The sequence below is a fragment of the Synchiropus splendidus genome, chromosome 12, assembly GCF_027744825.2.
Source record: "Synchiropus splendidus isolate RoL2022-P1 chromosome 12, RoL_Sspl_1.0, whole genome shotgun sequence".
In the NCBI taxonomy this organism is placed as follows: domain Eukaryota; kingdom Metazoa; phylum Chordata; class Actinopteri; order Syngnathiformes; family Callionymidae; genus Synchiropus; species Synchiropus splendidus.
In genome coordinates, this window is record NC_071345.1 from 13,822,758 (window position 1) to 13,836,269 (window position 13,512).

General features: G+C 43.1%; 1 protein-coding gene across 2 annotated transcripts in view; it reads left to right on the forward strand.

Annotated features, from left to right (window-relative positions):
- Window positions 1–7,384: 7,384 nt before the first annotated feature.
- The window catches only part of bcam (basal cell adhesion molecule (Lutheran blood group)), a 47,208-nt gene continuing 41,080 nt past the window's right edge, over window positions 7,385–13,512 (forward strand). The window contains exon 1 of one of the 2 annotated variants that reach the window (XM_053880419.1): window positions 7,385–7,617. In XM_053880419.1, coding sequence (XP_053736394.1) covers window positions 7,554–7,617 — 64 coding nt within the window. In that variant the 5' untranslated portion in view covers window positions 7,385–7,553. The remainder of the gene's footprint in view (window positions 7,618–13,512) is intronic. The other variant, XM_053880421.1, reaches the window with a different exon arrangement.

Consider the following 13,512-nt stretch of genomic DNA (forward strand, 5'->3'; position numbering starts at 1 on the left):
CTAACCTTCCACCTGAAAATTGTTTTTCAACTCATTTTCAAACATATCATTGCTATATATATATATATATATATATATATATATATATATATATATATATATATATATATATATATATATATATATATATATATAAACATTTTAAATTGGCTGTACATAATTCAGATCTTGGATAAATAAGTGAGGTGGTTGTATAGTTCAAAATATGCGTGAAAATTCATGTTTGCAGCACAGCATTGTTAAATGGGGTTATAATTCAGGGGTTATAATTTTTGTCAGGATATGTTAAGCACCTCAACATAGCATGCACTATTCCTGGTCCCTGTGGGTCTCTGAGAAACAAAACAAAACCCTAATTCTATACTGAAGCTCTTTTGTTTGTCACAATCATCTGCCTCATGAGCGGGAATCATTTCTTTGGGAGGATGATAATCCCCACAGTGAGTAAAATCACATGAGACAGTCGGAAGTGAATCATGATGACGAACAAACGTTGCGTCTGCGGATCATCCCAGCGAGCAGGCAGCTTCAGTCAGACTCCCTCTGCATGACGTGCAAATGAATTAGCGCAGAAATGCTCCATCACGCTGCAAACCCTGCGCTGTGACTCACGTTCTGTATCACCGCCGCCTGGAAAAGAGACGGGGGTCTGTCGCTGAGCCAAAGAAATGTGAGGAAGGACCTGGAGGGTGGCACGAGGTAATAAAGACATATGGGAAGATTAGAGTGGACAAAAAAGGAGGGCACACAGAGGAAGATGACAAAGAGCGCAAACATGCGCTAGATCAAAGGACATGGAGTAGGAAGGCTCAGTGTTTCTTTCCCTCATACTAAACCATATGAATTCATTACACCCCATCTTTTTTTTCTAAGTCTTGTAGTTCACCATTATTCCTGAGGGCAACATGTTACCCATCCCCTCACTTTGGAGTTAAACTGCTCCCCTCCTCCTGCACTTTTAATCTTCCTCTTCATTATTCTTGCGTTCCACATCTACCTCCCTTCTGTGGTGCCTCCATGTCTCTCTTTAAACTTCTACTCTGAGCTGACGCGGCCAGCATTTCTCCGTCAGTTCTGTGGCATGTGGTGCTGGATATCTCACTTCAACTGAGGGTCTACAAATTCAGCCTGGGTCATTTATGGAAACTTTTTTTTTCTCCACAGACCTGTCACTCTTTTCTGCTAAAATTTAAACTGCTGACACAAACAGCTGAGGGAATTATTAAAGGTGCACTCAGTTGTCTTTGCTGTGACCAAAATTCCAAACAGACACGTGGAACTGATGTAATTGTTGACATACTTGCTGAACACTGCGTACCATAACACTGTCTTGCGTCATAATTGTCCACAGCTATAGCTAAAAGTAGCGTCTAGTTAGCTTTGTGCTAGCTAATAATGTGTGCAATACGCTCCATTGCTGACCAGATTCCTTGCAAACTTTGGTTCCTCTTTGAGAGGATGTTGCAGCAGGCAGGTGCAGGTAGTCATAATCTCAAGACGTACAGGATGTAGTAAAATGTTACTAACACAATATTATAGCATTATTTTATTTTATTTGTATCATCATTAACCGCACAGTTTTGTACTGTGGGAGGGAACTGATGCACCTATGGGAAACCCATGCAGCCGCTGGCTGGGAGGACAAGTACCTGACAAAGTGCAGAGCTTCCTCCAGACCAGAGTTGCCTCAAGCTGAATTGAAACCTTTAACTCTCTTTTAATGAGGCTCCAAAACCAACCACTAATCCCAATCTGCAGCCCCAATGAATTGATAAATTGCTTGGAGCCAAGTAAAACTGCACTGCGACTGTTTACACCTGAGTTTATATGCGCTCACTCCAATGACTTCATCACTTGCATCTGAACAAAAGTACATATAATAACCAATGTATTCAGTGGAGTAAAAGTTCTAAGCGCTCACATAAAGCTTTCTCAAGTATCGTGCGCATACGAAAAGAACTGCACTTGGGTATAAAGTATTTGTAATTTCTTGCTCTCCAGTTGATTTTAATATTTGTCAAAATAGAAATGCTTCATTTAAAAACATCAAATATGATATGAGCTTGATAATGAACAGCAACAGTCACAATATAAACGTATATGCGTGATCAATGATGATAGGACCTCATGAAGGCCAGAGGACCAAGTCAGGGGTAGAATAGCACTCTCTGCTTTGAAGACATGACTACACAGCTATCAATGGATGGTTGCCTCCTGAAGCCTCTATAAAAATGCATGAAGCATGTAGGAACAGTGAAGAGTCTTCTAGTCCTCTAGTTTATTCATGCTGTTTGACTTTCAAAGGCAGGAAACTTGAAACATCCCTGATGGAATCCACAATCTTCTCCCTCTCTCCACGTGAGTTCTAACATTAGGAGAACGAAGGGGTAGGGCACATGGGGGTGTTAATGGTGAACATCTTCATGTGGAGGGCAGCGGCAGGAATTCCTCCAGTGTGCTGTTTTCGCCATGTTGCACAAGTCTGCTGCTGGCAAGCCTTGGCATCTGCAGGTTGTCCTGGCACCTGTTTGGGCTTTTCTCTCGCATGATAAAAGAGCCACTTGAGGAGGAGAGAATGCACATTGTGGTGGCTGCAGGGTTGCATTATTTTTGGTACTCTGTACTGATGATGCTGTTTTTTTCAAAATCCTCGAGAGAAAAATATGAGAAAAATTTTTATTCAGCTAATCATTTTGTGTCCCAATATAAGTAGTTTTTGTGCTTTCAAAAAGAAGTGCCAAAAAATCTCTCTCCTTACAAGGTGGCTGACCTTTGCAACTGTTCTGCCATATGCCTGCTGTACACAAACAAAGTCTTAAGGTAATGATAGCACATGGACTGCACTTATGTCTTTGGACACTAAACACTAGTGTGGTCGCCTCTTATTACTAACTTTACAAATCTGGTCTCCAAACGTGGCATTAATATGTGGTGGATACACAACCAAGCCAGGCGACTAATAGCTTTTCTGGATACTTGTCATGTATCTGGCCATCAAGCTGTGAAATCAGACTGAGAGGGGAATGGAAAAATGTGGGGTGATGTACCGTTAGATATGTGGAACTTCAGTGTTTCGTTCATTCAAGTAGCACCACTTAGTCACTCAGAATCAAAAACTCACAACCCTTACGTTTACATACTGTGAGCGGGAATACAACATAATAAACCATGATTTTACGTTGTTGAAATGATGGATTGTGAATGTCAATTATCAGGAATAAAACTTCACCTACTGCTGTGATCCTGAGAATTATTCTGAGAACATGTTGAGATAGTGTTCTTCATGTGTCCTTGAGTGAGACAGAGGAACCTCAGCTAGCTAGCTCCTACAATCCCAGAGGATCCAACTGCTGCTTGATATGAGATGTCCCATCAGAATTCAAGTCCTCTGTGGCCACATCTTAAAGGATGGAGGAGTTTTGCAGGAGCTGTCAATGATCCGTCTTGGCAGGGCTTAAAGTTGATGTACGATATCAACACAGTCCTGAACTGTGAACTCGATACACAAGCATTGAAGCTGGAAAACAAAGCGGTTGTTTAAGTCACTGTCATCATATGTCTCTGAGGTACTACAGCATCCATCCTTCTTCCTGCTTCTGCACTTGAGGATGGATGGCTTTTCAAACACAGGAGAATTCATGCAACACACTGCTAATTTGCTCCCAAGTAATGGCGAGTTCCCTGGAGCCGCTGAATGAGTGAAGCATCCATATCACGGCCCGTCCTGGGGGGAAAACAGATATTCTTTGTCAGGCAGTGCAACCAAACTCAGTCACACAAGCGGCCATGCTTTAAACTGCTGCGTGAGTCATGGCAGAATGGTGTCTTTTCTTAGTTTTTATGCACAACGGGCAACAATTTTCTCTATTTTAGAGCAGGTGTAGTCCAGTATGGACGGCATCATCCTCAAATTATACAGAGTTCTGATGCCACGTCATGTCATAGGTTGGATTATTTGTAAGTCGATATATTCTCACTCCTAATGTGTCATATACCTACTATTTTCAACTCCCTGTGTGATGCAGAAGTCAAATGTCTGGGTCACATTTTTCGTTTTCCACTCCGTTTCCTAATGCCATGTGAGTCACATAAAAAAGGGTTTGGGTTCAGCCATGAGGTGGCGCTCCTCTTGCTCTGTGTCACCAGTGGTGTCACTTGAGATATATTGCACCTCAAATGGTTATGCATTTCATCTATGGCGCTTTATTGGAGGCCAAGTAATATGTAAGTTGAGGAAGTGTTGAGAGCTCACGGGCATGTGAACCCAAACCTCTCCTTTGGGAATGTCATGCAGGAGGGGAAACATTTCACTCCCATACCTCAACATGCAATGCGCCATGCTGACTTCGCCGTCAACATACAGTAGGATGCTGAAGTCCCCTTGAAAATAGTCAGTGTTAAACACCTTAAAGTGCCTGTTGCACAAGTCACATGACTGAACTTATACAATGCAGTTGTACATTCATAATCCTGGCTATAAAAACATATTTATGACATGAATGTATAGTTAGCATGAGAAAGAATGCTGTGAACAATCAGACATCCAGCAACTTAAGATATGCAGCAGAGCTCATGGGTATTACCTGTCACTGCCATCCAGTGTGTGCACAAAAGCATATTTATGGTAAAAACATTGTGAAGAATAAATGAAACTTGGAATGTTTAAATTGCGTATCACATGCTTACGTTACCTACTGTACCTCACTACTTAGCTAGGCTCACCTTTGCTGCCAATTCTTTGTATTTTAATTTACACTTTGTCATTTTCATTCCTTCACTGGCACCTACTTGAGTCAGCATTTCTCAGTGTGTGTCGGAGAATTTATAAAAATACAGAGTAATATTCTCAACGGAATGCTCCTCTCCTTTACCCCTGCCCTTCCCTCTGCACCCGCCTCCGCTGCACTTCCATTAGGTAATTGAACCAATAAAGTAAATCACAGAAACAGCCTCACGCCCTGTACTCAGCTAAATCAGCACGTGATGTTACCGCCATCTTACATAAGCAGGGTTGCTCAACACGGAGTCCTTGACCACATGACGGCAGACTCTTAAGTGGACCGCTGATGATCACAACCCGGTCGATACCAAGGATGAGAAGATGTATTGGTGTCGGCCTTCCCTGATGTCATATCCCAGGACAGTGGAGAAGACATTCGATGTATGCCGGTATGCGAGATGAGCCCGAGCCAACAATCTCTTGCCCATCAACTGGGAACGTATGGAGCAGCTGTGAGTTCCTGTCAGCTCAGTTATCAAAGCACATCCACTGGGCTGCGTCGAATAAATGGAGATGGAAAAAAAATATTAACCAGCTGTTTTGGAGCTACAATGGTTGGAATGTACGTTTGAAACGCAACTGTTCTGCGGAATACTATAATTACCTGCGGGGCGATTATTTAGTGCCGCTGCACAGCCAAAGAAGTATTGTGCACTTAGCGTGGTAATGGCGCACTATTATTAAGCATCTTGAACATTTGTCTGTACTTAAGACCACACAGTATTTCACTCTAATCCAGGTCAATTGTCCTCCCACTTCACTCCAACCTAGGCACACACTGAAAGATTTCCACCTGGGGATGGAATGGATTTATTCTGGTGGCATGTATTCGCACTCAGCCCCATTTTTGAGTTTGGATCCAGTTTCCTTAATCCAATTTTGAGTTGCATTTCAATTGAGGAAAAAATGGTTTGGTGATGGCTACGTCTAAAAGCACTTGGGTGTCTCCATTGTGACATCATCAGTGGGCGCGTTAGACTGTGGAGTCTGTGTTGTGAAGGCTACGAGGCGGTGTTTGCTTTTGCTTTATCACTCCATGATAATATTCAGAGTAACTTCTGCTGAAGTTGTCTGGTGATCTCTGGTGGAAGACCTGAAAACTTTGCTGCAACCAGATGTCAACAAGGAGCGTGTTCCACTCTTAAAGAGTCAAGACGACAGGCATGAACATGTGTGGTGAAATGGTCCTCTCAATGGCGAACGAAAAGATGTGTCTGGGGTCATGGATGTTCTTTTGGCCTGATCCAATGGTCGCATCATAAGTCCAAAGAGCTAAAGATGGGAGCCGAGGAGGGGTCGTGTAGGTGACTTTGGAAAGGTTGAAGACCATTTGAGCAGATGTATTCCTGACACCCTCTGATGGAACTAGGAACACAACAGGGAGTAGTCTTGAGAAAAAGCCTGGACCAAGACCTCTGGGTTTTTCTTGTTAAAGAAGACGAAAAAACCCGAATATTCAGAGATAATCGATGAGATTTGCTGAGCAGCACCATGTCTGTTCAGGTCCACATCTACAGGTGTTTCCGTGAGCTTGTCCCGAAGTCACGAACCGTCTTAGGCACCAGAGGACAGCCAGAGCTTGAACCAAAACGCTAATCCCAAGGCATCTCTGCGAACACCCTTGTACTTGTACCGTGGCCCTTCATCTTATCATGAAAACAAAAATAGTCAACCCGCCAGTGTCACAGTTCGTAAATGCACCATCAGGCTCTGGAGCGCTTTGTCTCGGAATGGTTGGTATGTCTGATAGTATAACAGACAGATTAGTCCTGTGGCCTCCATTTGCTTTGAAAATCCACCGCATTATTTAAGACACATGCCAGTTGGGGCGTGTCTGAGTCTACGACTCAACTCTGAACAGGAAATTTGTCTGTGCGGGGAAGTTGCTGGACAGATTGTCGGCCAAGGTGCTCTGGGGTAGAAAGAGATCATGACCAGGTTTCTGTGTCATGAGTTCTGTCCCTCAAAACAGGAGTGCTATTTGTGTAACCGTAGCATCCAACAACACAAGGAGTTTGTTTTGTGGCTCATATAAACTCAGATGCTCTGTTGTGGCTAGAGCTTACACTGCCGCATGAGCTTTTCAATTCCGTTTTTGATCACACAATTGTGAAGGGTTTTGCGTGTCTCTATTGTTTAAAGTTGCTATAATGATTATTGAAATTAACAACACCCTTGAAACTATTGTTTAAATAAGTGCATTCATCAGACTCTCAACTCTTTTAGAAGATTTGAAATTTGTTGCTGGTTTCCAAAGGATGGAACTCGATGAGTGGAAGTGTTTTACTCTGATAACAAAAGCATGATAAAGGTCAACACCTGTCCAGTTCTATTTTCCGATTTCTTTCGCTAAAATCCGTGACGCACTCGCATGGAATGAAAAACAACTTCTGTTTGATTTTTTTTTTCTCTCTCTCTCTCTCAAGGAAACACTTTTACAGCTATCAATGATGATGAGAAATCTCGTGGCCCCCTGAAGATAAGCGGATAGTCAAGCAGGTCTTTTCACTGCAAGTGAAATGGGGGTGGGGGCAGAGAGGGAGGGGAAGTCGAGGGGTGGGAGGGGGCACCTTTTGTGCAAATATATCAACCTAGACGGCTGCCACCCGCATCAGATTTCTGTGAGTGTGTGTGAGAGGGAGAGACGCTCCAGTACACACACACAGGGAGGGAGAGAGAGAGCGAGAGAGAGCGAGGACCAGAAGGTTTGGTGCTGCTACGTTTCTGCTGAGCCTCCACCAAGTGAATAACCTGCTCTGAAAAAGTTGCGACAATGGACGGGATATCGTTCGGACGCGCCTCGCTCCTCTGCACCTTGCTGCTCTGGACTATGCAAGGTAAGTTTTTTTTTCTTTCTTTTAACTGGGCATCTCTTGTTCGGAAGCTGCTTTGGAATTCCTCGCCTCCAGGCTACACATTTCTAACTTTCCCTGTCAGAACGCGTTCGATGAAACACGCTGCTTTGACCACGGGACAACAGGTGCGCGCTCACTTTCCGCGATGAGACGCACTTTTGCGTGCGCTGTTAAGGGCAGCGAGCGGCAGGTAGCTGGCGCTGAACCCGACCCGCGGGTGATCGTGTTCGCTTTGAAGTTTTGCGGGAAGTCCCGACTCCGCACTTGTTGGCTGACGAGACTGCGACGCCCCCCCTCCTCCCTCCCCCCTCATTCTGCTACTGCGCACCTTTATCTGCGTGGTTTATCCATTAGAAAACCCGCTCATTGGACAAAGACTATGTCATAGATCAGCTTGCGCTTTCAGTTTGAAGGCGGACTTGACAATAAATCTGTTGCCTTAAAATCGTACCTGATGATGTTTTTTTTTTTTTTGTTTTTTTTTCATGTCCCTGCGCTCACCTTTGCTTTAAAGGTACTTACCTCTCCACATCCGGAGGCTTCTGTGAATGTGTGAGCGAGTGTGTGTGTGTGTGAAAATCAAATCTGCCTTGTGGGGATTTTGTTTGAAAGTCATCTGCAATGTCTCTCTTCATCCAGATGAAGGCTGGGTTGAAGGGCGGGGCTCCTCTGGGCGACTCCCGTCTACCTCTTTTTGTCGTCCATCAAGACCACCATTTATTGGTCCGCTGAGTTTTGTCTTCAAAATGAACAATGATGTCTTGAAACCACAGTTATTAAAATTCGCAACAGAGTATGACAAGTTTGACATCAGTGTTGTGTGCTAATTTGAAAAAAAAAAAAAGTATTGTACAAATCATAGTCTCATGGTCCTGCTCAGAAAGTATAATGTGACCTGGTGATAGGTCGTGGTTTCACTGCAGTTGCAGGATTTGGCTGCTACGTCATGCTGAGTTAGGTTGTCGAAAAAGGGGTCATGGTTGGAAAGAAGTCTGAAAGAAAGGTGTCTCATGTTGTGCTGACTACAGCAGTTATGTAAATTGTTCTGCAGATATGTTTTCAAAAATCGACTTTTGGCATTTTCCGTCAAAGGTTTTAAGCATGCCTTATAATGCAGTCGATACCCATCGTGCTACAGGGTTTCTATGCCTATGTCACAAGTCAGACCGCCGCGCCCAGCTGATAGTAAAGCTGACTTTTTCGGCACAGTTAGCAACAAAAGTCAACCGTTGTACATCCACCAGGTACCTGATGTGTGACGGAGTTCTGAAAGTCAGCTCACGCAACTTTTATAACACAGTCGTAAAGTCATAGTCATCTTGTTTACAAATACCTGTCTCAACTTATATGTGTTGCAATGTATCGTATCACCACTCCTGTATCCGGATACATTCTATATCGATATATACCTGCCAGCACACAGCACTGGACGCTTGAATGGATAGCATCTTAGCACTGGCTGAATCCACCTGGAGTTGTTTGCGAGATCCTTTACACCATGAGTATTGCGATCAGGAGCCTCATACTTCTCACATGTTCTGTTGTGTTAGTTGAGACTATTTCTTGTTTTTCGCCACATTTGCACACATGCACTTCCTGTTTGAAGTAGTTGAATTTCACAGTAATTTCATGATTTTGTTTTTGGACAGTTGACTGTCGCCTTTCAAGTTGTGTAGCTTTGTAGAGCTAAAGAGCCGCATGTCTTGGCGAGTTGTCGGTTCATTAAATGTAACAACTCAACATGCTAGTAGAGTAGCTCATGGTGGCACAACACCGCTGTAATTACACCCTCGAGGTAAAGCACCTTCCCGACTACCTTTTGTTCAGGATAAATTACTAGTGTAGCAGCCAGGACTGGCTTTGAGCTTCAGCTTTTCATCTCATGCTTGGCCGTCCCGCTTTACAAGCCACCCTGTTGCTGGATCAGACACTTGCTCTGCTGTCCGTCTCCCCATCCCGGAGCCTTTAAACAGGTGCCTAGCAAAATGCATCCCATAATTGTAGGATCCCAAATCCCCGAGTACAGCTGTGGTACATTGATTTTAAAGCTGGCTCCAGGTGCAGAGCTCCCAGTGGTCTTCTGATGTCACTCTGAAGCTGACAACATTTGTACTCTCCCATTCACATACGCATCTGGAATATGTTTTCCCTCAGCTCTTCTCTTGGCTAATAATAGTAGCTCTTGTAAAGTAGCAGCAGGATTCTGTCTCCTGATCTCTCCGGTCAGACGGTTGTGTTCTCCAACTATTTGAGCAAAAGTTTACAGAACAGAACCGTGGGAGGCGTTCGATGTGCTGTCGTGTCTGTTAAATATAGCGACATGTAGCAAAGATGTATGTAGCTGTGGCATCCGTCTTTCTGCTGCATGGCAACCCACCGGCTAGAGGTGATCGTGCTGACCTCTTGACCCTGCTTACCCAGACATGCTGGTATGAGGTTCCACTTCTGCAATCTTCAGATTCCTTCCCCGTTAAAACTTGAAGACAGACTGAAACAACAAGGTCAAGTTGGGTTTTTGACGCGTGTGACGGTATAAACTTGGATGATCTTGAATCAACCTGAGTTGCAAAAAAAAGCACCACATGTTCTACTTCTCTCAGAAAGAAAGGCATCTAAAGAGTTGCTGGGAGTTATCACAGCTGCAAATGTGGATTCAGACGTTTCACAGAAAACTCCCATAAACTTCAGATGATAGTCTCCAAAGAAATGCTGCAGGTTGTGGGGAATAGGAATTTAAAATGGGGTCAAACATGGCGAATACTGCGAGTCATTCTTCATTGCAGGATTGCCTTTGAAAAAATGCTTCAAGGAGGTGCTGCCAAACATTTCCTGTTCGCACTGTGTTTCTGTTCATATTTTTCATTGACTTTGAACTCAGTTTGACTGCACTAGATTTTTATTGTTATTTTTTTATTGAACCATATTGTTCATTAAACAAACGTCCCAAATTTGAACCACTTTTTGCCCATTAGCAAGTCACCATATTGTGTGTCTAAATGGAGGTGATGTCCACCTTATCACCTCCTAGTGAGTGACTCCAGACACCTTGCAAAGTGGTGAGTTTAAATAAGGAAGAAAGAAACTGTGACTCTGAAGTTGTTTGAAGCGCGAGTGAAGAGAATCGGAGTGACAAGCATCAGCTGCGTTTTAGATGTGAGCCTCGAACTTGTCGTGTCGGCCGCTTTGTCTATTCCCGCTTTAACTCCCGCGGTCATTTCCTCACTTTTAATTTCTCTCCCCGCACGCTGGCGTGGAATCAAAAGTGCACCCCCTGCTGTCACGTGTAATTATTATGGTATTAGGGCCAGAAAAGGGTCATTTGAACTTAAGGAGATAAAAGCAATCCGGACCCTCTTTGCCACCGTCTTGGAGGATGTTCTTAGGAGCATCCTGAGTAATCTGAACAAGAAATTACGCGACCAACCACTAGCTATAACCAGGGTTGTGATGATGTGCCATCCATTGATGGAACTAAAGCCTTTCCTCCTGACTTTTTATCTGAGCATGCCCATCATTCATAAATGGATCCTTCCGTTTTTTTTCTTTTTTTCAGCCCATCAATTTTCAGCACAAAAAGTTCCACTCCTAAGTGCTTCAGTCATCGATCAGTGCTTGGAATTTAAAAGGTGATTCATGGAAAATGACTCATCGGGACTGACTTTCTTTTAACTTTTCTTCACACCTTCTGGAGTAATCCTGTCATTACACTGCGATGCAAACTTTGCGGCCAACGCTGAATGACAGATTGATGGGTCCTGATTTTGAGAAACAAGTAAACTTGTCTCCGTGTCTGTCAAGTGAATGTTGGAAGGGCTATAGTTACTGAGGTGATTCATTCCTCAGCGTGGTTTAATGTCTCCGCGAACACAGTGTGTGGGACAGTGACAGAGCTACGAATGAGCGGCATTCCTCGGGACAGGTCGCTGCTCGCTCTGCTGTGTTTGTTTGTCATTACTTCAAATTCCATTGAGCAGCACTTCCTTTTCTGCCTAAAACCCCTCTCCCCTCGACACAAGTCACGGTTAATAATCCACGTACAAACAAGCAGCGACAATAGAGGGCCCGTCCTAAAATCCCTGTGGTGTTATAGTTACAAAGCGGGATTTTGTCACATTCCTGTGCTTTAACGGAGTTCCATGCTGCTGAAACCCTGACCAGTTAAACATTAGTCTGTTAACTACTAGGAAGGCTGGGCGTTTGTGAGTGTCCCTGGAGTTTAGTCCATTCATCCATGAGCAGGTTTATGTCTTCTGTTTGCTCTATATGACACCATAACCTGCTGGCTGGGATTCACTTGAGGATCCACAACGTTATAAGCGGAGACAAAAACATGTATATCAATTTGTCACCTGCTCCCATTCCAAGGTTCTTGTTTGACGTAAATGAAGTTGACTATATTGACTTTATTTCTTCCATAGTCTATTCCTGAATCATAAAAAAATATATGTAGAAAGCATTGGATGGGTGCATTTTATGTACTTGTAGATGTGTTTGCCTAAATATGCTGAATCTAGCATCCACAATTTAAAAGGCAGATAAATATAGTATTTTATTGTGACTTATTTTCTGCTCAAGGATAGCCAGGTATAGGTTATATATATAAAAAAAAATACAATTGCATTAATAACTATGAAATGTCAATGTGAATTAATGAATACATGTGTGAATATCTTTGTTTTAAATCAATAAATGTATCCAGCAATGAAATAAATCATGATTCAAACACAGTATTCTTTTGTTCATGCCTCCATCCGTCATCACGATTTTTCATATTTAGTTATTAGACATTCAGATGAAAGTATGTAAATTCCACGAGCGTATTTAAAAGTTTTTGTTTTCAATGCCCATTTCTTTTATTTCACTTATTTCTTTTATTTTCATTAAAAGTAGATTCCCGAAGTTTGAGCGATTTATCTTGTTGCTCTTGTCTTTGTCGCCCACAGAGTTCGGTTTATTACCCTGCATAGCTTTAGGAAGCTACCTGCTGAGTTTGAGTAGAAGAGGCGACCGAGTCCAAGATTTACAACAACTCCCAATTCCTTCTTTGCCATTTGTCACTTTGGTGACGGTCCTTGTTTAATTTTCATCAAATCTTTTTGCTCTCAATCACTGAAACAAACAGCGTCAGGTTTGTTTTGGAAGAGAAAAAGCTGCCTCGGAATAGTTTTTCATTAATTTGTTTTCAGGCTGAGCTTTTTTTTTTTGTCATTAGTGGGAGTTAAAGGGAGGAGAGGAAGGAAACCTTGAAAGGAAGGATGAAGGGAGATCAAGGGGAATGATGGGAGATGATTTAAGCTGACTATTGTGTTGCTACTATGCAATCTTGTTGTTCCTGTCCCCGGGGAGGAAGATGGTGGTGAGGTGTACTTTCAAATGCAGCCTTGAGAAGAGGCAACATAGCACTGTGTGTTTGTGCGTACGCGTCCTTGTCTTGGCGATGGCAACGAGAGGGAGAGGGGGTTGGTACTCAGGGTTGGAACAAAATTGAAAATTCATAAAGCTCTTTTGGAAGACGAGGTTAAGTGCTGCCAATCCATTTAGCCAGAGAGTGCCGTTTCACGTTGCAAATGAGAGCTACTGTTCTGCAAGAACTATTACCTGATGGGCGTCAAATCGGAGCAAATTTACCAGTCGGAAATTTATGTCTGAGATGGCTGTTGCTATTAAGAGACGGAGTAACCGACTGTGACAACCGGTCTGTGTGGATGTTAATAGTTTATCTTAGCAAGGATTTGACCCACCGTAACAACCATAAATCTATTATTGCTTGAAATGATGAAATGACCATCCACTGTGACCATGACAGGCTGAAGTTACTTTTGCCTTTGCTCCAGTTTAACATACCTGGCGTAGACTGTTCTTCATGTACCTAGTAAG